Source organism: Bombina bombina, chromosome 12 (assembly GCF_027579735.1).
Source record: "Bombina bombina isolate aBomBom1 chromosome 12, aBomBom1.pri, whole genome shotgun sequence".
NCBI classification, from domain to species: domain Eukaryota; kingdom Metazoa; phylum Chordata; class Amphibia; order Anura; family Bombinatoridae; genus Bombina; species Bombina bombina.
In genome coordinates, this window is record NC_069510.1 from 60,282,749 (window position 1) to 60,309,683 (window position 26,935).

The following is a 26,935-nucleotide window of genomic DNA, read 5'->3' on the forward strand; positions in this document are numbered from 1 at the left end:
AGGTAAAAATTCAAAAGAAGTTCGCAACACCGCCTTATCCTGATGAAAAATCAGAAAAGGAGACTCACAAGAAAGAGCAGATAATTCAGAAACTCTTCTGGCAGAAGAGATGGCCAAAAGGAACAAAACTTTCCAAGAAAGTAATTTAATGTCCAATGAATGCATAGGTTCAAACGGAGGAGCTTGAAGAGCTCCCAGAACCAAATTCAAACTCCAAGGAGGAGAAATTGACTTAATGACAGGTTTTATACGAACCAAAGCTTGTACAAAACAATGAATATCAGGAAGAATAGCAATCTTTCTGTGAAAAAGAACAGAAAGAGCAGAGATTTGTCCTTTCAAAGAACTTGCGGACAAACCTTTATCTAAACCATCCTGAAGGAACTGTAAAATTCTCGGTATTCTAAAAGAATGCCAGGAAAAATGATGAGAAAGACACCAAGAAATATAAGTCTTCCAGACTCTATAATATATCTCTCGAGATACAGATTTACGAGCCTGTAACATAGTATTAATCACAGAGTCAGAGAAACCTCTTTGACCAAGAATCAAGCGTTCAATCTCCATACCTTTAAATTTAAGGAATTCAGATCCTGATGGAAAAAAGGACCTTGTGACAGAAGGTCTGGTCTTAACGGAAGAGTCCACGGTTGGCAAGAGGCCATCCGGACAAGATCCGCATACCAAAACCTGTGAGGCCATGCCGGAGCTACCAGCAGAACAAACGAGCATTCCTTCAGAATCTTGGAGATTACTCTTGGAAGAAGAACTAGAGGCGGAAAGATATAGGCAGGATGATACTTCCAAGGAAGTGATAATGCATCCACTGCCTCCGCCTGAGGATCCCGGGATCTGGACAGATACCTGGGAAGTTTCTTGTTTAGATGGGACGCCATCAGATCTATTTCTGGAAGTTCCCACATTTGAACAATCTGAAGAAATACCTCTGGGTGAAGAGACCATTCGCCCGGATGCAACGTTTGGCGACTGAGATAATCCGCTTCCCAATTGTCTACACCTGGGATATGAACCGCAGAGATTAGACAGGAGCTGGATTCCGCCCAAACCAAAATTCGAGATACTTCTTTCATAGCCAGAGGACTGTGAGTCCCTCCTTGATGATTGATGTATGCCACAGTTGTGACATTGTCTGTCTGAAAACAAATGAACGATTCTCTCTTCAGAAGAGGCCAAAACTGAAGAGCTCTGAAAATTGCACGGAGTTCCAAAATATTGATCGGTAATCTCACCTCCTGAGATTCCCAAACTCCTTGTGCCGTCAGAGATCCCCACACAGCTCCCCAACCTGTGAGACTTGCATCTGTTGAAATTACAGTCCAGGTCGGAAGCACAAAAGAAGCCCCCTGAATTAAACGATGGTGATCTGTCCACCATGTTAGAGAGTGTCGAACAATCGGTTTTAAAGATATTAATTGAGATATCTTCGTGTAATCCTTGCACCATTGCTTCAGCATACAGAGCTGAAGAGGTCGCATGTGAAAACGAGCAAAGGGGATCGCGTCCGATGCAGCAGTCATAAGACCTAGAATTTCCATGCATAAGGCTACCGAAGGGAATGATTGTGACTGAAGGTTTCGACAAGCTGTAATCAACTTTAGACGTCTCTTGTCTGTTAAAGACAGAGTCATGGACACTGAATCCATCTGGAAACCCAGAAAGGTTACCCTTGTCTGAGGAATCAAAGAACTTTTTGGTAAATTGATCCTCCAACCATGATCTTGAAGAAACAACACAAGTCGATTCGTATGAGATTCTGCTAAATGTAAAGACTGAGCAAGTACCAAGATATCGTCCAAATAAGGAAATACCACAATACCCTGTTCTCTGATTACAGACAGCAGGGCACCGAGAACCTTTGTAAAAATTCTTGGAGCTGTAGCTAGGCCAAACGGCAGAGCCACAAACTGGTAATGCTTGTCCAGAAACGAGAATCTCAGAAACTGATAATGATCTGGATGAATCGGAATATGCAGATATGCATCCTGTAAATCTATTGTGGACATAAAATTCCCTTGCTGAACAAAAGGTAAGATAGTCCTTACAGTTACCATCTTGAACGTTGGTATCCTTACATAACGATTCAATATTTTTAGATCCAGAACTGGTCTGAAAGAATTCTCCTTCTTTGGTACAATGAAGAGATTTGAATAAAACCCCATCCCCTGTTCCGGAACTGGAACTGGCATAATTACTCCAGTCAACTCTAGATCTGAAACACATTTCAGAAATGCTTGAGCTTTTACTGGATTTACTGGGACACGGGAAAGAAAAAATCTCTTTGCAGGAGGTCTCAACTTGAAACCAATTCTGTACCCTTCTGAAACAATGCTCTGAATCCAAAGATTGTGAACAGAATTGATCCAAATTTCCTTGAAAAAACGTAACCTGCCCCCTACCAGCTGAGCTGGAATGAGGGCCGCACCTTCATGTGGACTTAGAAGCAGGCTTTGCCTTTCTAGCTGGCTTGGATTTATTCCAAACTGGAGATGGTCTCCAAACTGAAACTGCTCCTGAGGATGAAGGATCAGGCTTTTGTTCTTTGTTGAAACGAAAGGAACGAAAACGATTATTAGCCCTGTTTTTACCTTTAGATTTTTTATCCTGTGGTAAAAAAGTTCCTTTCCCACCAGTAACAGTTGAAATAATGGAATCCAACTGAGAACCAAATAATTTGTTACCCTGGAAAGAAATGGAAAGTAAAGTTGATTTAGAAGCCATATCAGCATTCCAAGTTTTAAGCCATAAAGCTCTTCTAGCTAAAATAGCTAGAGACATAAACCTGACATCAACTCTGATAATATCAAAAATGGCATCACAGATAAAATTATTAGCATGTTGAAGAAGAATAATAATATCATGAGAATCACGATGTGTTACTTGTTGCGCTAAAGTTTCCAACCAAAAAGTTGAAGCTGCAGCAACATCAGCCAAAGATATAGCAGGTCTAAGAAGATTACCTGAACACAGATAAGCTTTTCTTAGAAAGGACTCAATTTTCCTATCTAGAGGATCCTTAAACGAAGTACCATCTGACGTAGGAATAGTAGTACGTTTAGCAAGGGTAGAAATAGCCCCATCAACTTTAGGGATCTTGTCCCAAAATTCTAGTCTGTCAGACGGCACAGGATATAATTGCTTAAAACGTTTAGAAGGAGTAAATGAATTACCCAAATTATCCCATTCTTTGGAAATTACTGCAGAAATAGCATCAGGGACAGGAAAAACTTCTGGAATAACTACAGGAGATTTAAAAACCTTATTTAAACGTTTAGATTTAGTATCAAGAGGACCAGAATCCTCTATTTCTAAAGCAATTAGGACTTCTTTAAGTAAAGAACGAATAAATTCCATTTTAAATAAATATGAAGATTTATCAGCATCAACCTCTGAGACAGAATCCTCTGAACCAGAGGAATCATCAGAATCAGAATGATGATGTTCAGTTAAAAATTCATCTGTAGGGAGAGAAGTTTTAAAAGATTTTTTACGTTTACTAGAAGGAGAAATAACAGACATAGCCTTCTTTATGGATTCAGAAACAAAATCTCTTATATTATCAGGAACATTCTGCACCTTAGATGTTGAAGGAACTGCAACAGGCAATGGTACTTTACTAAAGGAAATATTATCTGCTTTAACAAGTTTGTCATGACAATCAATACAAACAACAGCTGGAGAAATAGCTACCAAAAGTTTACAGCAGATACACTTAGCTTTGGTAGATTCAGCACTTGACAGCGATTTTCCTGTAGTATCTTCTGACTCAGATGCAACGTGAGACATCTTGCAATATGTAAGAGAAAAAAACAACATATATATAAAGCAAAATTGATCAAATTCCTTAAATGACAGTTTCAGGAATGGGAAAAAATGCCAAAGAACAAGCTTCTAGCAACCAGAAGCAATAAAAAATGAGACTTAAATAATGTGGAGACAATAATTATTTCGCGCCAAATAAGACGCCCACATTATTTGGCGCCTAAATGCTTTTTGGCGCCAAAAATGACGCCACATCCGGAACGCCGACATTTTTGGCGCAAAATAACGTCAAAAAATGACGCAACTTCCGGCGACACGTATGACGCCGGAAACGGAAATAGAATTTTTGCGCCAAAAAAGTCCGCGCCAAGAATGACGCAATAAAATGAAGCATTTTCAGCCCCCGCGAGCCTAACAGCCCACAGGGAAAAAGTCAAATTTTAAGGTAAGAAAAATGTTAAAATGCATTATCCCAAATATGAAACTGACTGTCTGAAAATAAGGAAAGTTGAACATTCTGAGTCAAGGCAAATAAATGTTTGAATACATATATTTAGAACTTTATAAACAAAGTGCCCAACCATAGCTAGGAGTGTCACAGAAAATAAGACTTACTTACCCCAGGACACTCATCTACATATAGTAGATAGCCAAACCAGTACTGAAACGAGAATCAGCAGAGGTAATGGTATATATAAGAGTATATCGTCGATCTGAAAAGGGAGGTAAGAGATGAATCTCTACGACCGATAACAGAGAACCTATGAAATAGACCCCTTAGAAGGAGATCACTGCATTCAAATAGGCAATACTCCTCACATCCCTCTGACATTCACTGCACGCTGAGAGGAAAACCGGGCTCCAACTTGCTGCGGAGCGCATATCAACGTAGAATCTAGCACAAACTTACTTCACCACCTCCATCGGAGGCAAAGTTTGTAAAACTGAATTGTGGGTGTGGTGAGGGGTGTATTTATAGGCATTTTGAGGTTTGGGAAACTTTGCCCCTCCTGGTAGGAATGTATATCCCATACGTCACTAGCTCATGGACTCTTGCTAATTACATGAAAGAAATTAGAATTTGGTGTTTAACAATTCAAGGGTTCATTCTTACATGGGAGCTTGCATACCAACAGAATGAGGGATCATCTTTTCCTGCCAACCTTCCTGGCACAGATACCCAAAGCTAGTAAAGTATAAGGTTTCTGTTATTTCTCCTTTTTATTTTAAAACTGCTTGTGTATAATTCTATTTGTTAACATCTTTTTTATTAATAATGCATTGTGCTAATTTTTTACATAATACATATTCAATTATTAGGTTTCTGCCTTTGTCTAATATTAACCATGTTACTGAAAGAGACTGGTAAGTATTAAGACTGTGATTTAAGATTATTTTTTTGCTAAATTGGATTTGGGGTTTCCCATAAAATCTTAAGTGGTGGCAGCTTATTTAGTTTGGTTTGGGTGGCAGTAAAGGAGAATTTTGGGCATTTTTCTAAGTCTAGGAGTGTTGTTAACCCTTGCACCCACTGAAATAAGTCAGAGGCTTGCCTGGACTGTGACAGATTAGTGAAAGTGGAAAGGGTCTGTTAACCCTTTCTGTGCCAAACAAGTGACTGGCGCAGGGTTGGTTAACCCTGGTCGTCACATAAGTTATTTTAAAAGTGTCTTAAAATTGCATACTCTATCTGAATCACGCAAGTGTAATTTTGACTTTCCTATCCCTTTAAGTACTCAACTAGGTACTTGCAGAATGTTCAATGCTAAGGATCATGGGCTGGGATTTCTCACTCACCTCTAGTAGTTTGGTATCAGGGAGATAACTAGCTTTCCAGTGGTCAATGAAAACCAGGTCAAATGATGTAACATCTAACATTGTCTTCAGCTGAGGAATAAGCTCAGAAGTGGATCCAACTAATAGCTCTACCTGGGTTAGAAAGAAGAACAGAATGAGTCTGTGTAAATCAATGAGAGAACAGAACAGATTCACTAAAAAGCAAGATATCAAACATTGTCAAACATTGTAGAAGCAGCAATGCAGTACTGGGAGCTATCTGAACACAGCGAGCCAATGACAAGAAGCATATATGAGGGTAGGCACCAATCACCAGCTAGATCCTAGTAGTACATGGCTGCTCCTGAGCCTACCAAGGTAAAGGATACCAAGAGAATAAAACAAATTCGAGGATAGAAGTAATGTGAAATTCGTTTGCAAGACGAAGTAATTTTGCTGCATTTCATTTTTATCACTTATCCGGTTTTATGTTTCTTAAAGGAGCATTACATTTAATTCTACATGATGGACAAGCTCAATCTGAGCCATGACTATACTGTCCCTATAATTTCATAACACTATAGGGCATATTTATCAAGCTCCATATGGATCTTGAAGCCCTGTGTTTCTGGCGAGCCTGAGTTATGAAGCAGTGGTCTAAAGACCGCTGCTCCATAACCTGTCGGCCTGTTCTGAGGCGGCGGACAGACATCGCCAAAAAACAACCTGATCCAAAATGATCGGGTTGATTGACATCCCCTGATGGCAGCCGATTGGGCACGAATCTGCAGGGGGCAGCGTTGCACCAGCAATTCACAAGAACTGCTGGTGCAATGATAAATGCCGAGAGCGTATGCTGTCAGCATTTATCGATGTGCGGCGGACATGATCCGCAATATCGGATTCATGTCCGCTCGCACATTAATAAATATGCCCCTATATGTCATTCACAAGTGTTGAGCAGACATGCTGAAATAACTAATTCCAAAATGTTTCTATATTAGGGTACACGTTTTTTCCCAAACAAAATTAAATAATAACACCCTGTATGTATAGAAGATTAAAGTTTGGTTTACATTTATAGTTATAAACAAAAAATGGAGAAATTTATAACAAGACAATTTTACCTAGATATAAATATTAAAAGGCCATTGAAATGTAGAAAAATCTGATACTATTTGGTTCCTTCATAATGTTAAAGGGACACTAAATCCAATTTTTTTTAATGTTTCCGATAGAGCAGCAATTTTAAGCAACTTTATAATTTACTCCTACTATCATTTTTTCTTAGTTCACTTGCTATCTTTATTTAAAAAGCAGAAATTTAAAGCTTAGGAGCCAGCCTATTTTAGGTTCAGCACCCTGGTTAGCGTTTGCTTATTTGTGGCTATATTTAGCAAACCAATAAGCAAGCATAACCCAGGTTCTCAACCAAAAAAGGGCCGTCTCTTAAGCTTACATCCTTGCTTTCTAAATAAAGATAGCAAGCAAAGAAAGAAAAATTGATAAAAGGAGTAAATTAGAAAGTTGCTTAAAATTGCATGCGCAATCTTAATCATTAAAGAAAAAAAATTGGGTTTAGTGTCCCTTTAACATCTACATATGTTAATTAAACGTTATACTTCTATATCCTAATTATATTCTCAATTACCTTGTGAATTCTCCTGGTGTTGTTTTTGTAGATTGGTTTAAAAGATGAAAGGCAGATACGCCCCATAAATGTGATCAAATCCTGATTGTTATGTATGCTGTGAAGCCTCTTGCGTGGCAATTAAAGGCCACATGTAAATAAGCTTGGGCACTGCTGTAAACTGACATTTGTCACAAGCAATTCTTTGTCTTACTACACAGCTAATCCCCTAGTTCCCAACATCATTTGTGAAGATTTTACTGGATAGCCAGCTAAAATACTGGAGTGTCTGGTTAAATTCTGACACCTGGCAACCCTACACGTGAGACCCTCTCTACTACAGTCCAGGACACAGCTGCCATACAGGATACAGTGCATGTCCATAAAGAGGCACTCAAGTCAAAATTAAACTTGCTTGATTTTAAACAACTTTTCAATTTATTTCTATTAAAAAAATGTTCCTACTGAGCATGTGCAAGAATGCCCAGAATATACGTATATGCATTTGTGATTGGCTGATGGCTGTCACATGGTACGTATATGCATTTGTGATTGGCTGATGGCTGTCACATGATACAGGAGTGGAAATAAACATAACTGAAAATTGTCAGAAAAAAATCTACTACTCATTTGATGTTCAGACTAAGTGCTATTGCATTGTCTTTTTATCATTCATTTGTTTATTATGCAAATCTATAGTATTTACTGGTCATTTAATAAGGGTTGAACAACTAAGGTGGTAGATTTCCCATACCCAAATTTAGGGCACCGCATAAATATTGAGGAGGTGGTAAAAAAAAACTGATCTATTGATATTTTACTAGTTGTGACTAGAAACGGAGACCGCTAGATGGACAAAAATAGTGCTGCTTATTTAGTGTGAGACGGCCCAAAAACGAGCATTACTTACTTAGATCAAAAAAGCCCAAAATGAGTGCTACTTATAATTAATACTCTATAGTATTTGCAAACTACTTCCTAGTTTTCATCTCCCATTATCCCTAGTTATTATCTGCCATTACAGAACAGAGGATGATGGGAGATGATAACTAGGAAGCGCTTTGCAAACACACCAGAGGATTGTGGGTGATACTGACGAAAACTACATAACTGAATTTAGGTAGTTTTCATCTGTATCTCCCATCATCCTCTGTTCTGTAGTTTTCCAAATCACTTCCTAGTTTTTTTCTCCCCTCATTCTATATATGTGGTATTTAGTCATGCATTTGTTTTGCCAACATAATCTGTGGCTTATAGTTCTTAATTTATTGCCATTTGCTCCAGTTGCAGAATAATAACAAAATGTATGCTTACCTGATAAATTTCTTTCTTTCCGGGCATGGAGAGTCCACAACTTCATTCTAATTACTAGTGGGATATTCAACTCCTGGCCAGTCATTCAGCCGAACGAAAATGGAAAAAGAAGAAACACAAGGGTGAAAAAGATGCCTGAGGTTTACTAAAAAAATGCAGAATTATAATTAAAAGACAGGCCGGGGTTGTGGACTCTCCATGCCCGGAAAGAAGGAAATGTATCAGGTAAGCATACATTTTGTTTTCTTTCCTATGGCATGGAGAGTCCACAATGTCATTCCAATTACTAGTGGGAACCAATGCCCAAGCTAGAGGACACTGAATGAACAGGGAGGGAGAACAAGGTAGGAGGACATAAACAGAAGGCACCACTGCTTGAAGAACCTTTCTCCCAAAAGAGGCCTCAGCCGAAGCAAAAGTATCAAATTTGTAGAATTTGGAAAAATTATGCAAAGAGGACCATGTTGCCGCTTTGCAAATCTGTGCCACAGAAGCTTCATTTTTGAAAGCCCAAGAAGAGGAGACAGCCCTAGTGGAATAAGCCGTAATTCTTTCAGGAGGCTGCTGTCCAGCAGTCTCATAAGCAAAACGAATCATACTTTTTAACCAGAGGGAAAGAGTAGTAGAAGTGGCCTTCTGACCTTTACGCATCCAGAGAAAACAACAAAAAGGACAGAAGATTGCTGAAAATCTTTAGTGCACGCACAACATCCAAATTATGCAAAAGATGTTCCTTATGAGAAGAAGTATTAAGACAAAAAGAAGGAACAACAATTTCCTGATAAATGTTTAGATCTGACACCACCTTATAAAGGACCGCCTTATCTGCATGACAAATAAGGTACGGAGAATCCCACTGCAGAGCTGAAAGCTCAGAAACTCTGCGAGCGGAATAAATAGCAAGGAGAAACAAAACTTCAACATGCATCGGCTCAAATGGAGCCTGCTGCAAAACTTTAACAACTAGGTTAATGCTCCAAGGAGCAGCAACAGGTTTAAACACAGGCCTGATTCTGACCAGGGCCTGAACAAAAGCTTGAACATCTGGTAAATCTGCCAGACGTTTGTGCAAAACGTTTGTGCAGAAATCTGACCCTTCAAAGTACTGACTGACAAACCTTTCTCCAGACCATCCTGAGAAAAATTATAAAATTCGGGAAATCCTCACCCGACTCCAGGAGAAACCCTTAGCTTCGCACCAAAAAAGGTATTTACGCAATACCTTATGGTAAATCCTGCTAGTAACAGGTTTACGATCCTGAAGCATAGTATCAATGACCGCTTCCAAAAAAACACGTCTAGACAGAACTAGACGTTCAACCACCAAGCAGTCAGCTTCGGCGAATCTAGATTTGGATGGAGGAATGGACCCTGAATTAGAAGGTCCTTCCTCAGAGGTAACCTCAAAGGTGGAAAAGATGACATCTTCACCAGATCTGCAAACCAGATCCTGCGAGGCCAGGCAGGAGCTATTAGAATCACAGACCCTCTCTCCTGCTTGATACTCCTGGAATGTGGATGGCAGATAGAAGACAATGGAGAGCTTCCGCCCACTGCAGAATTCTAGTCACCTCCTTCATGGCCAAGGAGCTCTGAGTTCCTCCCTGGTGGTTGATGTAAGCCACTGAGGTGATGTTGTCCAACTGAAATCTGATAAACCGGACTGAAGATAATTGAGGCCAAGCTGTCAAGGCATTGAAGATTGCTGTCAACTCCAAGATGTTTATGGGAAGAGAGGACTCTTACCGAGACTACAGGCCCTGAGCCTTCAGAGAAACCAAAACAGCTCCCCAGCCAATCTCTTGTTCTGCGATAAATCTGAATGGGCTCCGTTCCATTGGCGGAGCATGCAAAGCTGCAGTGGTCGCAGATGGAACTGAGCAAAAAGAATGATGTCTATGGAAGCTACCATCAGACCAATCACCTCCATGCATTGAGCCACTGATGGACGAAAGGCAGACTGGAGGGAAAGGCAAAGAAGCCAGAAGATTGGATTTTCTGACGTCCGTCAGGAAAATCTTCATAGACAGCGAATCTATGATTGTCCCTAGGAAAGTCACTCTTGTAGTTGGAACTAGAGAACTCTTTTCCAGAGTCACTTTCCATCCGTGGGAACATAGAAAAGACAACGACATATCTGTATGAGATTTTGCTAGCTGAAAAGATGATGCCTGAACCAAGATGTCATCTAGATAAGGCCCCACTGCAATGCTCTGGGATCTGATCACTGCCAATAGAGCTCTCAGAACCTTTGAGAATACTCTGGGAGCTGTGGCAAGAAAGGCAAACCTTGTCCAGAAAGGCAAACCTTAGAAACTGGTAATGATCCCTGTGAATGGGAACGTGTAAGTACATGTCCTTCAGGTTTATGGTCGACATGAACTGACCTTTCTGGACAATTGAAAGAATGGAACGAAAAGACGGAACCCTGAGGAATTTGTCGAGGCACTTGAGAGCTAAGATGGGGCAAAAAGATACTATCTTTTTGGGAACCACAAATAGATTTGAATAGAATCCTAGACCCTGTTCCTCTAGAGGGACTGGTAAGATAACTCCCAGGGAGGATAGGTCTTTTACGCAACTTAAGAAGGCCTCCCTCTTTACCTGGTTTGAGGATAGTCTTGACAGGAGAAACTTGCCCCTTGGAGGGCGAGACTTGAATCCTATTTTGTAACCCTGGGATACTATGTCCACAGCCCATGGATCTTGGACATTGTGTATCCAAGCCTGTGGAAAAAGAGAAAGTCTGCCCCTCACCTAATCCAAAATTGGATCGGGGGCAGACCTTTCATGCTGATTTAGAGTTAGCGGATAGCTTTTTGTTTTGTTTTTTCTTATTCCAGGGCTGGCTGTACTTCCAAGTGGACCTGGATTGGTCTGGTTTGGAAGAGGAGGACTTCTGTACCTTAAAGTTCAGAAAGAAACGGAAATTAGAAGTCTGACGACACTTAAGTCTATCCCATAATCTCTGAAATGATCTCCGCCAGACCATGTCCAAACAAAGTTTTACCCTTATAAGGCAAAGCCAAAAGCTTGGCCTTTGAAGAAACATCAGCTGACCAAGATTTTAACCAGAGCTCTGTGAGCTAAAACAGTGAAGCTAGACATCTTAGCTCCCAGTCTAATTATCTGCATGTTGGCATCACAGATAAAGGTATTGGCCAGTTTAAGAGCCTTGATCCTATCTTGGATCTCCTCTACTGTAGTCTCTTCTGAAATCAGATCAGACAGGGCATCGCACCAATAAGATGCTGCTCCCGCAACCATGGCAATACTTGCCACAGGTTGCCACTGTAGACCCTGATGGACATACATCTTTTTTAATTAGCCTCCAGCTTTTTATCCATAGGATTCTTAAAAGAACAACTATCCTCTATAGGAATAGTAGTTCTCTTAGCTAGAGTAGAAATAGCTCCCTCTACCTTAGGTATGGTGCGCCATGAGTCTCGAATAGAGTCAGCAACAGGAAACATCTTTTTAAAAACAGGGGAAGGGGAAAAAGGGACCCCTGGCTTGTCCCATTCCTGAGCTATTACTTCAGAAATGTTCATAGGAACAGGAAAAACATCATCAGAAGAAGGAAAATCATAAACTATCCAGTTTAGAAGACGTCTTAGGGTTTGCAGCAACCGAAGAGTTCAGAGTCGTCCAAAGTAGCTAGAACCTCCTTCAGAAGAAACCAAAGATGTTCAAACTTAAACCTAAAATTTACCTCTTCAGATTCAGAATATTTCACCGCCAAAGAGTTAGAGTCTGAAGTTTCCCCTTCAGAAGCTACTGAAGTATTTTCCTCATCAGACAATTGAGAAAGGTTGACCAGTGCAGATTTAGAGGGGTCAGAAGCCTTACTAGCGGACAAATGTTTAGATTTTCTCTTACACTTACCCAATGAAAGGAAAGCTGATAAAGCAGCTGTTACTGCAAAAGTAATCTGAGCAGCAAAATCCCCAGGTAAATAAACATCCCCCAAGAGGTTGAAAGGACACAGAAGGCACAGCATGGTAAACCATCAAGGCTTGGGAAGTTTGAGGAAGAAAGCTGAGGCATGTCACGCACAGCATTATCCTGAGAGACATTTGGCTCAGAAGGGAGTAATTTGTCTTTAAATTTTAACGTTTTGGATAAACATGAGGAACAAAATTCCATTGGCAAAACAATTTTAACCTTTAGACATAATAAGCATTTATCAACAGATATTAATTGATTTAACTCTGAATCCGTTTTACAGAATTCAACAGTTAATAATACTGAAAAATAATAAAATCTGTCAAAATTTATTAGAATTTTATAAATTTTTAGAGCAACAAAGAAACCTTCTAAGCAACCCTTCAGATTGCCTGAAGCTCCTACCGGAGAGGAATTGACACCCCACTAGTCAGAAAAACAAAGTCTTTCTGCAAGGATCTTCTCCTCTTAGCTCAGAAACCGATCCATTGATGAAAAGAATAACAAAACTTAGCATCCGACAGAGCCCTGCAATGCAATACACCTCAGCGCAATGAAAAACTTACTAAGCTCCGCTCCGATATACCCGAAGTGCGGGCGTCACGTGAGCAAGGTGAAAAACTAACTGCGCCACTTGAAAGAGCGCAAAAAAACTAATTATGCTTATCTGATCATTTTATTTCCATCGTGGGGAGGAGAGTCCACAGCTTCATTCATTACTTGTGGGAATTAAGAACTTGGCCACCAGGAGGAGGCAAAGACACCCCAGCCAAAGGCTTAAATACCTCCCCCACCCCCGCATCCCTCAGTCATTCTGCCGAGGGAACAAGGAACAGTAGGAGAAATATCAGGGTATAAATGGTGCCAGAAGAAAATACTAAATTTAGGTCCGCCCATCAGAGATACGGGCGGGGGCCGTGGACTCTCCTCCCCACGATGGAAATAAAATTATCAGGTAAGCATAATTTAGGTTTTCCATCTAAAGGGGAGGAAAGTCCACAGCTTCATTCATTACTTGTGGGAACATATACCAAAGCTTTTAGAGGACACTGAATGAAACCGGGAGGGTAAAAGGCGGACCCTTAATCTGAGGGCACCACGCCTGTAGAACCTGTCTCCCAACAACAGCTTCAGCAGAAGCAAAAACGTAAAATCTGTAAAACTTAGTGAAGGTATGCAAGGAGGACCAGGTAGCCGGCTTGCAAATCTGCTCCATAGAAGCCTCATTTCTGAAGGCCCAGGATGAAGCTACCGCTCTAGAGGAATGAGCCGTAATCCTCTAAGGAGGCTTATGTCCTGTTGTCTCATAGGCCAAGCGGATCAAGCTCCTCAGCCAAAAAGACAAATAAGAAGCCCTCTAACCCATGCACTTCCCTGAATATACAACAAAAAGAGATTTAGATTGTCTGAAATCCTTCGTGGCCTGAAGATAGAATTTCAAAGCACGAACCACATCTAGATTATGAAGTAAACCTCTCCTTAGGAGAAGAAGGGTTAGGACATAAAGAAGGAACAACTATCTCCTGATTGATGTTATGGTTAGACACCACCTTGGAGAGAAACCCCAAGCCTGTGTGAAGAACAGCCTTATCCGCATGAAACATCAGATAAGGGGGCTCATATTGCAAGGCCGCCAGCTCAGAGACCCTGCGTGCCGATGCAATGGCCAACAGAAAGAAAACCTTCCAAGATAGATCCTTTATGTCAAGAGAATACATAGGCTCAAACGGAACCCTCTGTAAGACCTTAAGAACCAAGTTTAAAGCTCCAAGGTGGAGCAGCCTGCCTAAAATCAGGCCTGATTCAAGACAGAGCCTGAACAAAAGATTGAATGTCAGGGAGATCCGCGAGTCTCCTATGCAACAGAACAGATAAAGCCGAATTTTGTCCTTTTAGGGAACTAGCGGGGAGACCCTTCTCCAAACCCTCTTGGAGAAGGGACAAAATCCTGGATACCCTCACCTTCTGTCAAGGGTAGCCATAACTCTTACACCAGGACAAGCAAGTCCTCCACACCTTATGATAAATGCGTCGAGTGAATGGCTTTCTTGCCTGAACTAGAGTGTCAATCACATTCTCAGAAAAAAACCTTTTTGCCAAGACTAAGCGTTCAATCTCAGCCTCAGAGAATCTAGATTTTGATTTTGAAAAGGACCCTGCTCCAGCAGATCCCTTCGACAGGGTAACCTCCACGGCGGAGAGGATGACATCCCCATCAGATCCGCAAACCACGTCCTCCTTGGCCACGAGGGAGCAATCAGAATGGAAGACACTCTCTCCCGTTTTATACGAGCCACTACACGAGGAAGAAGTGGTAACGGAGGAAATAAGTATACTAGACCGAACCCCCAAGGCATCGCTAATGCATCTATCAGCTCCGCCTGGGGGTCCCTCGACCTCGATCAGTATCGGGGAAGTTTGCAATTCAACCTTGACGCCATGAGATCGATCTCCGGCGTCCCCCATCTGAGACAGATCTCCGCAAACACTTTGGGGTGAATGGCTCATTTCCCCGGATGAAAAGTCTGCCTGCTGAGAAAATCTGCCTCCCAGTTGTCCACACCCGGGATGTGGATCGCAAAGAGTGAACAATTGTGGGCCTCCGCCCACTCCAGGATCCGAGACACCTCCCTCATTGCCAGGGAGCTCCTTGTGCCCCCCTGGTGGTTGATGTAAGCCACCGAGGTAATATTGTCCTTCTGGAACCTGATAAAGCCGAAGTCCTCCAGACAAGGACACGCCCTCAGAGCATTGTAGATTGCTCGAAGCTCCAGAATATTTATTGGAAGAAGAGACTCGAAACGAGACCACTTCCCCTGTGCCATCCTGGCACCCCAAACAGCTCCCCATCCCACCAGACTCGCGTCCGTGGTCACAATCTCCCAGGACGGTCTCAGGAAGGATGTCCCCATGGACAGGTGATCCAGGTGGATCCACCAGGAGAGGGAAATCTGAGTCCGCGAATCCATGTATATCAGCTATGACAGATCGGAATGATCGCCGTTCCACTGTCTCAACATGCACAATTGAAGAGGTCCGAGATGAAATCTGGTGAATGGAATGATGTCCATGCTTGAGACCATGAGCTCAATCATTTACATGCACTGAGCTACAGATGGTCTCACTGTAGACTGAAGGGCAAGAGAGGTAGACACCATCTTTGTGCGTCGCTTGTCCGTGAGAAAGATCTTCATGGACACAGAGTCTTTGTGCCCAAGAACTCCACCCTGGTACTGGGAACCAGAGAACTCTTCTCGAGGTTGACCTTCTAACCGTGAGATTGAAGTAACTGCACCAGGACCCTGGTGTGGGCCTCTGCCAGATGGAATGACTGCGCCTGAACCAGGATGTCGTCCAGGTAGGGCACCACCGTGATGCCCTGGGATCTGGCTACTGCTAGAAGGGCCCCCAGGACCTTAGTAAAGATTCTCAGGGTTGTCGCCAGACCGAAGGGGAGAGGCACAAACTGGAAATGCTGATGCAGAAAAGCAAAGCTGAGGAACCTGTAATGGTCCTGTGAATCGGAACATGAAAGTAGGCATCCTTCGAGTCTATAGAGGTCATTAGCTGCCCCTTTTTAACTAGGGACAGAATGGATCTGATCGTTTCCATTTTGAATGATGGAACAGACAGGAACTTGTTTAAACATTTGAGGTCCAGAATCAGTCGTAACGTGCCCTCATACTTTGGAGCCACGAACAAATTAGAGTAATATCCTAGTTGCATGGGGTACTGGTACGATAATCCCTAGAGCGGAGAGATCCCGCACACAACCCAGAAAAGCCTCCCTTTTTTCCGGCCTTAAAGACAGGTTTGACAGAAGGAATCTGCCCCTGGGCGGAGAGAACTTGAACCCTATCCTGTAACCCTGGGCGACTACCTCCAGAACCCAGGGGTCCTGGACATCCTGCAACCAGTCATCCAAGAATAGAGACAATCTTCCCCCCACTCGGTCCACAGACCAGTCGGGGGCCGCCCCTTCATGCGGACTTAGTCTCGGCTGGCTTCTTGTTCTGCTTAGACTTGTTCCAGGCTTGGGCAGGCTTCCAGGCACCCTTTGGTCGGCCCGCTTTCGCTAAGGGTTGTTGGCGTTGCGCCTTATCCCCACGAAAGGGACGAAAATTAGAACCCTTTAGTTTTGCCCTCTTATCCTGGGGAAGGAAGGCACCCTTGCCTCCTGTAACAGTGGATATGATAGAGTCCAGACCTGGACCGAACAGGATTTTGCCCTTAAAAGGCAAGGACAGTAGCCTCATCTTAGAGGTCATGTCCGCCGACCACAAATTTAGCCACAGAGCCCTGTGTGCTAGAACCGAAAAACCTGATACCTTAGCATTCAGGCGGATAATTTGCATATTAGCATCACAAATTAAGGAATTGGCCACCTTTAGGGTATTAATCTTCTCCTACACCTCCTCGAAAAAGGGTTCGCCCTCAATCATATCAAATAAGGCGTCGCACCAATATGACGCGGCCCCAGCAACCGCCGCTGCAGGTTAAAAAACAAACCCTGTGTGTTAAAACATCTTTCGTAACATGTTTTCCAATCTTTTATCCATAGGCTCCTTGAACGAAGAACTATCCTCTAAAGGAATGGTTGTGCGCTTAGCGAGCATGGAGATGGCCCCATCCACCTTGGGAATAGTCCCCTACAACTCCAGCTGGGCCTCCGGGATGGGGAAAAGCTTTTTAAAATGATAAGAGGGGAAAAGGAAGAACCTAACCGCTCCCACTCGTTCTTTATAATGTTCACCATCTTGACGGACACTGGGAAAGTCTGGGGAACCACCCTGTCCTCGCAGAACTTATCTAATTTGGGAATGGAGGGCTCTTCTGGAAGCTTCGTTTCCGGAACCTCCAAAGTAGCCAGTACTTGTTTTAGTAAGAAACGCAAGTTCTCCATCTTAAACCTAAAACCGGGCTCCTCCTCTACCGGAGGTTTAGATGACACAGACTCCGACCCTGAAAGGGCCCCTTCCGATGCTTTGGAAAGGGCCTCGTCATCGTACTACCCCTCCGGGGCGTCCGACACAGACAAATCCTGGGACAGGCTGCTATTAAAAGCTCTACGCTTGCGCTTACCAGAACTCGGCAAAGCATGGATCACCTTAGCGACTGCCGTTTCAAGCTGATCCGCAAAATCAGGCTGCCAAGCAATCTCCCCCGAAGGAGTAACAGTTGGACCCTGGGGCGCTGCATGTGGGATAGGGGATACCATTAGGGAACGCACCTCACGGGACGGTGATCCCTCAGAGGTGGATGGCTCAGTAGTGCTAGAAATTCTCTTATGTTTGGAAGTCGTAACCTTCTCAAGGCATGTGGAACACAGTTGCGCAGGCTGGTCTACCAAAACCTCACAATAAACACAGGTATAAGACTTAGTCAAGTACCCTCTAATGCGTCAGAATCCTCCATAGCTTTTAGAAAAAAGATAAGACAGGCAACCTTATAACCACCAATGGCCGGGGCACTCACCACCTCCTATGACCCGCACTGCAGAAGCCGTTTCATCTCCTCCGTTGCAGATCATCGGAAGTGAAGGGTTACCCAACCCGGTCACAAGGATGGCTCCGCACGACTGCCCCTGCTGAGGAGAAAACGCGCCAAAAAAAGACCGCACAAAAATTTCCGGAAGAGAACCCGTCAATTCCACAAAAAATTTCAGAGCCTAGTCCTGGCACATAACACAGCAATCAAACAATATACATATCATGTACATACCCCCCCTGTTCAATAATCCACTTAAAGAAATATTAACCCTTGATTCTATAAAGATAAAGATGCCACACTGTGGCCCTGTCTTCTGCATTATCATGATATAAAATATGAAACGGTCTTACCAGAATCTACGCCGTGGAACAGGAACATGGCCCGTCAAGTGTGACAGGTGATAGCTGCGCTCCTGACATGGACTTGAGAGAAGAACATAATCTGCGAAACTCGTCAACTGCTGTAGGAGCTGTTAATATGAGTCGGGATGGTGTCGCAAAGGGAAGCTCCCTCTGCATCTCCGGACTCTAACGTTCACCCAGGCCCTCAACCAAGAAGCTTGAAGGGCTTCTTAAACTCCTGTCTCATAGCGAAGGGTAGAACACCTAATAAGAGACCTCCGATTTTTCGGCACCTCTCTGCCACCTCCTGTGACGAAAGGCAAAGAATGACTGGGGAATGAGGGGAGTGGGGGAGGTATTTAAACATTTGGCTGGGGTGTCTTTGCCTCCTCCTGGTGGCCAGGTTCTTAATTCCCACAAATAATGAATGAAGCCGCTGACTCTCCTCCCCTTTAGATGGAAAAGAAACTGCTCATGGAATTAACGTTTATAAAAATAAAGCCTCTCAAACTGTTTCTCAAAAACATGTCAGAATACATTAACAAAGTGTCCTGCATTCCGATAATGAAACACTCCATGTCCATCTTAATAAAGTTATAAGTCCCTTCAGCCAAATAACATCTCCATTTAGCCCATAAGTGTCCAAATAAGGTATCCTTAACTATAAAGATATTTATATCCCATTGCCATAATCTGTCCTACGTATCCTTAATTAAAAAGGATATATGTCCTAATTTGGATCAGAGTGAGGATTAACATCTTAAATGCTGCTGTCCTTAGATACCTAGAAGGAAAAGGCACTTACCTGAGATCCAGGTGCAGGACAGATGCTGCTACGTAGGTGTGACAGGCACTTCGCTCCCTGTCATGGACCTGTAGTAAAAGAAAGAACAGAGTAACTAACTCTGGCTTTCTGCAAAGGGGTAGCAAATGTTAAAAGTAAAGCAAAGGCTACCTTGCTGCCTTTTAACTGCTTAAAAGTCACCACTACTCCTACTAAAGAGATTGACATGGACACAGCTAGACCCCAATCCTTGCTTGCAGGGAAGAGTCCCCATAAAAGGAATAATATCTTCAGACACCAACTTTGCATATCCTCCATTGACAGAGGCAAAGAGAATGACTGGGGATTAAAGGTAAGGGAAGGAGTTGAATATCCCACTAGTAATTGGAATGACGTTGTGGACTCCATGCCATAGGAAATAATTTTTATTTTTTTTACTGTGTGCTCACTTCCACAATGAACAAGCCAAGCTGCAGTTCTTTCATTCTAATAGATTTCTGTCATTTTTATGGGCATGCCTTGTTTTGTTTATTTACCCTCATTAAATACTCTCTTTTTTACTGTATATAGCATTCCTCTACATATTAGTAATTGTATTCTATGCTATTTTGTCATCATCGTCCCCCAACATCCAATTTACAATTGTAGCTATTAATTATTTTTGTGTGTCCCCCCAGCTATGATATATTTTTTTTGCAAGCATTCAATAGAAATAACTGTACTAGGGTTGCCACCTCGGCCATGTTTTCCTGGACACTTATGAGTTACACATGCTGCAGGATGTGCAGGATAGTACATGGATACTGCTGTCCAGGGGCATTATTCATGTGCTGTGCTAGAGCACTATCCGTGTTCCTCCCTGCACACCCTGCAGCATATGTTACTCATAGGTGTCCAGGAAAACATGGCCGAGGTGGTAACCCTAAACTGCACTAGAGATGTCATGAGAAGACAGTCAAACTGAGACACACTATTTTGTTTTCTCTTCAATAGAAAAAAATAAAAAGAAGCAAAATCCCTATTCACCTTTACTCACCACTTTTCATTCTGGTTCTCCCCAAGATTACTGTGTGGAGGCTGTGCTGAGAACACATTGTGTTCTGTTTAAGGCCTAGGCCCATATTTATCAACCTCCGTAAGGAGCTTGAAGGGCCGTGCTTCTGGTGAGTCTTCAGACTCACCAGAAACACAAGTTATGAAGCAGCGGTTTAAAGACTGCTGCTCCATAACCCTAATAATAATAATCGCCGGAAATCAACCTGATCGAGTACGATCGGGTTGATTGACACCTCCCTGCTGGCGGCCAATTGGCCGCGAGTCAGCAGGAGGCGGCGTTGCACCAGCAGCTCTTGTGAGCTGCTGGTGCAATGTTAAATGCGGAGAGCGTATTGCTCTCCGCATTTAGCGAGGTCTTGCGGACCTGATCCGCACTGTCGGATCAGGTCCGCAAGACCTATGATAAATAGGGGCCCTAGAGTCTACCCCCTAAATCCTGTCGTTCAGAGATATATACACCTAGATTACGAGTTTTGCGTTAGAGGCTGTACGGTGCTAACGAGCAGTTTATGCTCACCGCTCACTTACAGGCAGCGCTGGTATTACGGGTTTTTACAAACCAGACAAGAAGTGAGCGTTGAGCAAAATTTTGCTCATTACCGCACTCCAATACCAGCGCTGCTTAAGTTAGCAGTGAGCTGGTGTAATCATAGGAATCAACGGGGAGAGTCGGCTGAAAAAAAGTCTAACACCTGCAAAAAAGCAGCGTAAAACGCAGCCCCATTGATTCCTATGGGGAAATAAAATTTATGTTTACACCTAACACCCTAACATGAACTCCGAGTCTAAACACCCCTAATCTTACACTTATTAACCCCTAATCTGCCGCCCCGACATCGCCGCCACCTACATATTATTAACACCGAATCTGCCGCTCCAGACACCGCCGTCACCTACATTATATTTATTAACCCCTAATCTGCTGCTCTAAACATCGCCGACACCTACATTATATTTATTAACCCCTAATCTGCCGCCCCAACGTCGCCGCCACTATTCTAAATTTATTAACCCCAAAACCTAAGTCTAACCCTAACCCCCCCTAACTTAAATATAATTTAAATAAATCTAAATAAAATTCCTATCAATAACTAAATTATTCCTATTTAAAACTAAATACTTACCTATAAAATAAACCCTAAGCTAGCTTAGGTTTTATTTTTATTTTACAGGCAAGTTTGTATTTATTTTATCTAGGTAGAATAGTTACTAAATAGTTATTAACTATTTAATAACGACCTAGCTAAAATAAAGACAAATTTACCTGTAAAATAAAACCTAACCTAAGTTACACTAACACCTAACACTATACTATAATTAAATTAATTCCCTAAATTAAATACAATTAAATAAAATTAGCTAAAGTACAAAAAACCCCCCACTAAATTACAGAAAATAATAAACAAATCACAAGATTTTTAAACTAATTACACCTAATCAAATCCCCCTAAGAAAATAAAAAGCCCCCCCCAAAATAAAAAACATAATTTATGCTTACCTGATAAATTTATTTCTCTTGTAGTGTGTTCAGTCCACGGGTCATCCATTACTTATGGGATATATTCTCCTTCCCAACAGGAAGTTGCAAGAGGATAACCCAAGCAGAGCTGCTATATAGCTCCTCCCCTCACATGTCATATCCAGTCATTCGACCGAAACAAGACGAGAAAGGAGAAACTCTAGGGTGCAGTGGTGACTGGAGTTTTAATTAAAATTTAGAACTGCCTCAAAAAAAGACAGGGCGGGCCGTGGACTGAACACACTACAAGAGAAATAAATTTATCAGGTAAGCATAAATTATGTTTTCTCTTGTTAAGTGTGTTCAGTCCACGGGTCATCCATTACTTATGGGATACCAATACCAAAGCTAAAGTACACGGATGATGGGAGGGACAAGGCAGGAACTTTAAACGGAAGGAACCACTGCCTGTAGAACCTTTCTCCCAAAAACAGCCTCCGAAGAAGCAAAAGTGTCAAATTTGTAAAATTTTGAAAAGGTATGAAGTGAAGACCAAGTTGCAGCCTTGCAAATCTGTTCAACAGAGGCCTCATTCTTAAAGGCCCAGGTGGAAGCCACAGCTCTAGTGGAATGAGCTGTAATTCTTTCAGGGGGCTGCTGTCCAGCAGTCTCATAGGCTAAACGTATTATGCTACGAAGCCAAAAAGAGAGAGAGGTGGCCGAAGCCTTTTGACCTCTCCTCTGTCCAGAATAAACGACAAACAGAGAAGAAGTTTGCCGAAAATCTTTAGTTACCTGTAAGTAGAACTTCAGGGCACAGACTATGTCCAAATTATGCAAAAGACGCTCCATCTTTGAAGAAGGATTAGGACATAATGATGTCTCCTGATTGATATTCCTATTAGAAACAACCTTAGGTAAAAACCCAGGTTTAGTACGCAGAACTACCTTGTCTGAATGAAAAATCAGATAAGGAGAATCACAATGTAAGGCAGATAACTCAGAGACTCTCCGAGCCGAGGAAATAGCCATCAAAAACAGAACTTTCCAAGATAAAAGCTTAATATCAATGGAATGAAGGGGTTCAAACGGAACACCCTGAAGAACTTTAAGAACCAAGTTTAAGCTCCACGGAGGAGCAACAGTTTTAAACACAGGCTTAATCCTAGCCAAAGCCTGACAAAAAGCCTGGACGTCTGGGTTCTCTGCCAGACGTTTGTGTAAAAGAATAGACAGAGCAGAAATCTGCCCCTTCAACGAACTAGAGGATAAACCCTTTTCTAAACCCTCTTGTAGAAAAGACAATATCCTAGGAATCCTAACCTTACTCCATGAGTAACTCTTGGATTCACACCAATATAAATATTTACGCCATATCTTATGGTAAATTTTTCTGGTAACCGGTTTCCGAGCCTGTATTAATGTATCAATAACCGACTCCGAGAAACCACGCTTTGATAGAATCAAGCGTTCAATCTCCATGCAGTCAGCCTCAGAGAAATTAGGCTTGGATGGTTGAAAGGACCCTGAATTAGAAGGTCCTGCCTCAGAGGCAAAGACCATGGTGGACAGGACAACATGTCCACTAGGTCTGCATACCAGGTCCTGCGTGGCCACGCAGGCGCTATCAGAATCACCAATGCTCTCTCCTGTTTGATCCTGGCAATCGGTCGAGGCAGCAACGGAAACGGTGGAAACACATAAGCCATGTTGAAAACCCAAGGGGCTGCTAGTGCATCTATCAGCACCGCTCCCGGGTCCCTGGACCTGGATCCGTAACAAGGAAGCTTGGCGTTCTGGCGAGATGCCATGAGATCCAGTTCCGGTTCGCCCCAACGAAGAATCAGTTGAGCAAATACCTCCGGGTGAAGTTCCCACTCCCCCGGGTGAAAGGTCTGGCGACTTAGAAAGTCCGCCTCCCAGTTCTCCACGCCTGGGATGTAGATCGCTGACAGGTGGCAAGAGTGAGACTCTGCCCAGCGAATTATCTTTGAGACTTCTAACATCGCTAGGGAACTCCTGGTTCCCCCTTGATGATTGATGTAAGCCACAGTCGTGATGTTGTCCGACTGAAATCTGACGAACCTCAGTGTTGCTAACTGAGGCCAAGCTAGAAGAGCATTGAATATTGCTCTTAATTCCAGAATGTTTATTGGGAGGAGTTTCTCCTCCTGAGTCCACGATCCCTGAGCCTTCAGGGAGTTCCAGACTGCGCCCCAGCCTAGTAGGCTGGCATCTGTTGTTACAATCGTCCAATCTGGTCTGTGAAAAGTCATTCCCTTGGACAGATGAATCCGAGACAACCACCAGAGAAGAGAATCTCTGGCCTCCTGGTCCAGATTTAGTAAAGGGGACAGATCTGAGTAATCCCCACTCCACTGACTCAGCATGCATAATTGCAGCGGTCTGAGATGCAGGCGCGCAAATGGCACTATGTCCATTGCCGCGACCATTAAGCCTATTACTTCCATGCACTGAGCTACTGATGGGCTTGGAATGGAATGAAGGACACGGCAAGCATTTAGGATTTTTGATAACCTGGACTCCATCAGGTAAATCTTCATCTCTACAGAATCTATAAGAGTCCCTAGAAAGGGAACCCTTGTGAGTGGTAACAGAGAACTCTTTTCCATGTTCACTTTCCACCCATGCGACCTCAGAAATGCTAGAACTATCTCTGTATGAGACTTTGCATTTTGAAAACTTGACGCTTGTATCAGAATGTCGTCTAGGTACGGAGCCACCGCTATGCCTCGCGGTCTTAGTACCGCCAGAAGCGAGCCCAGAACCTTTGTAAAAATTCTCGGGGCCGTAGCTAACCCGAAGGGAAGAGCTACAAACTGGTAATGCCTGTCTAGAAAGGCAAACCTTAGGTACAGATAATGATTCTTGTGAATCGGTATGTGAAGGTAGGCATCCTTTAAGTCCACTGTGGTCATATACTGACCCTCTTGGATCATGGGTAGGATGGTTCGAATAGTTTCCATTTTGAACGATGGAACCCTTAGGAATTTGTTTAAGATTTTTAGGTCCAAAATTGGCCTGAAGGTTCCCTCTTTTTTGGGAACCACAAACAGATTTGAGTAAAAACCTTGCCCCTGTTCCGTCCGCGGAACTGGGTGGATCACTCCCATTACTAAGAGGTCTTGTACACATTGTAGAAATGCCTCTTTCTTTACTAGGTTTGTTGATAACCTTGACAGAAGAAATCTCCCCTGTGGAGGAGAAGATTTGAAGTCCAGAAGGTATCCCTGAGATATGATCTCCAACGTCCAAGGATCCTGGACATCTCTTGCCCAGGCCTGGGCGAAGAGAGAAAGTCTGCCCCCCACTAGATCCGTTTCCGGATAGGGGGCCCTTCTTTCATGCTGTCTTAGGGGCAGAAGTAGGCTTTCTGGCCTGCTTGCCCTTGTTCCAGGACTGGTTGCTTTTCCAACCCTGTCTGTAACGAGCAGCAGTTCCTTCCTGTTTTGGAGCGGAGGAAGTTGATGCTGCTCCTGCCTTGAAATTACGAAAGGCACGAAAACTAGACTGTTTGGCCTTTGATTTGGCCCTGTCCTGAGGAAGGGTGTGACCCTTACCTCCAGTAATGTCAGCAATAATCTCCTTCAAGACGGGCCCGAATAAGGTTTGCCCTTGAAAGGAATATTAAGCAATTTAGATTTAGAAGTTACATCTGCTGACCAGGATTTAAGCCATAGCGCTCTGCGCGCCTGGATGGCGAATCCGGAGTTCTTAGCCGTTAGTTTGGTTAAATGCACAACGGCATCCGAAACAAATGCATTAGCTAGCTTAAGGGCTTTGAGCTTGTTCATAGTCTCATCCAATGGTGCTGTGCGAATAGCCTCTTTCAGAGACTCAAACCAGAATGCCGCTGCAGCAGTGACGGGCGCAATGCATGCAAGGGGCTGTAATATAAAACCTTGTTGAACAAACATTTTCTTAAGGTAACCTTCTAATTTTTTATCCATTGGATCTGAGAAAGCACAACTATCCTCCACCGGAATAGTGGTACGCTTGGCTAAAGTAGAAACTGCTCCCTCCACCTTAGGGACCGTCTGCCATAAGTCTTGTGTGGTGGCGTCTATTGGGAACATCTTTCTAAATATCGGAGGAGGGGAAAAAGGCACACCGGGTTTATCCCACTCCTTGCTAATAATCTCTGTAAGCCTTTTAGGTATAGGAAAAACGTCAGTACACACCGGTACCGCATAGTATTTATCCAGCCTACATAATTTCTCTGGGATTGCAACCGTGTCGCAATCATTCAGAGCCGCTAATACCTCCCCTAGCAATACACGGAGGTTCTCAAGCTTAAATTTAAAATTTGATATTTCTGAATCCGGTCTCCCTGGGTCAGATCCGTCACCCACAGAATGAAGCTCTCCGTCCTCATGTCCTGCAAATTGTGACGCAGTGTCAGACATGGCCCTCATATCATCAGCGCGCTCTGTCCTTAACCCAGAGCTATCGCGCTTGCCTCTTAACTCAGGCAAATTAGATAATACTTCTTTCATAACATTAGCCATATCTTGTAAAGTGATTTGTAAGTGCCTTGATGTACTTGGCGCCACAATCTCACGCACCTCCTGAGCGGGAGGCGAAGGTACTGACACGTGAGGAGAGTTAGGCGACATAACTTCCCCCTCGTTGTCTGGTGATAAATTCTTTACCGGTAAAGACAGACTTTTATTTAAAGTAACATCAATACAATTGGTACACATATTTCTATTGGGCTCCACATTGGCCTTTAAACATAATGAGCAAGCAGATTCATCTGTGTCAGACATGTTTAAACAGACTAGCAATGAAGCTATCAAGCTTGGAAATTTCTTTCAATAAGTTTACAAGTAATATAAAAAAACGCTGCAGCGCTTTTAAAAACACAAAAAAACTGTCACAGTTGAAATAACAATGAACTAATACAGTTATAGCAACCAATTTTTAACAGTAAATGTATGAAATTAGCAGAGGATTGCACCCATTAGCAAAAGGATGATTAACCCCTCAATACCCAAAACGGATAATCAATTTAAGATTTAACGCCTTTATCACAGTCAAACACACTGTCACAGGTCTGCTGTGACTGATTACCTCCCTCAAAAATGAATTTTGAAGACCCCTGAGCTCTCTGGAGACGTCCTGGATCAAGGAGGAAGAAGCAGGAAGACTGTGCTAGAATTTTAACTGCGCAACAAGGCGCTAAAAAAGGTCCCTCCCACTCATATTACAACAGTGGGAGACCTGATATAACGGTTTCTATGCAGAAATATACGTTAGCCATGTGGAAAAAAATCATGCCCAAAAAGATTTATCACCAAAGTACCTCACAAAACGAATAACATGCCAGTAAACGTTTT

The 26,935-nt window shown here is 42.9% G+C and overlaps 1 protein-coding gene across 2 annotated transcripts in view; it reads right to left on the reverse strand.

Annotated features, from left to right (window-relative positions):
• LOC128642632 (catechol O-methyltransferase A) overlaps positions 1 to 26,935 on the reverse strand; it is a 127,812-nt gene that overhangs the window by 44,181 nt on the left and 56,696 nt on the right. For both annotated transcript variants that reach the window (XM_053695416.1, XM_053695415.1), the window contains one exon: positions 5,578 to 5,709. In XM_053695416.1, coding sequence (XP_053551391.1) covers positions 5,578 to 5,709 — 132 coding nt within the window. The remainder of the gene's footprint in view (positions 1 to 5,577; positions 5,710 to 26,935) is intronic.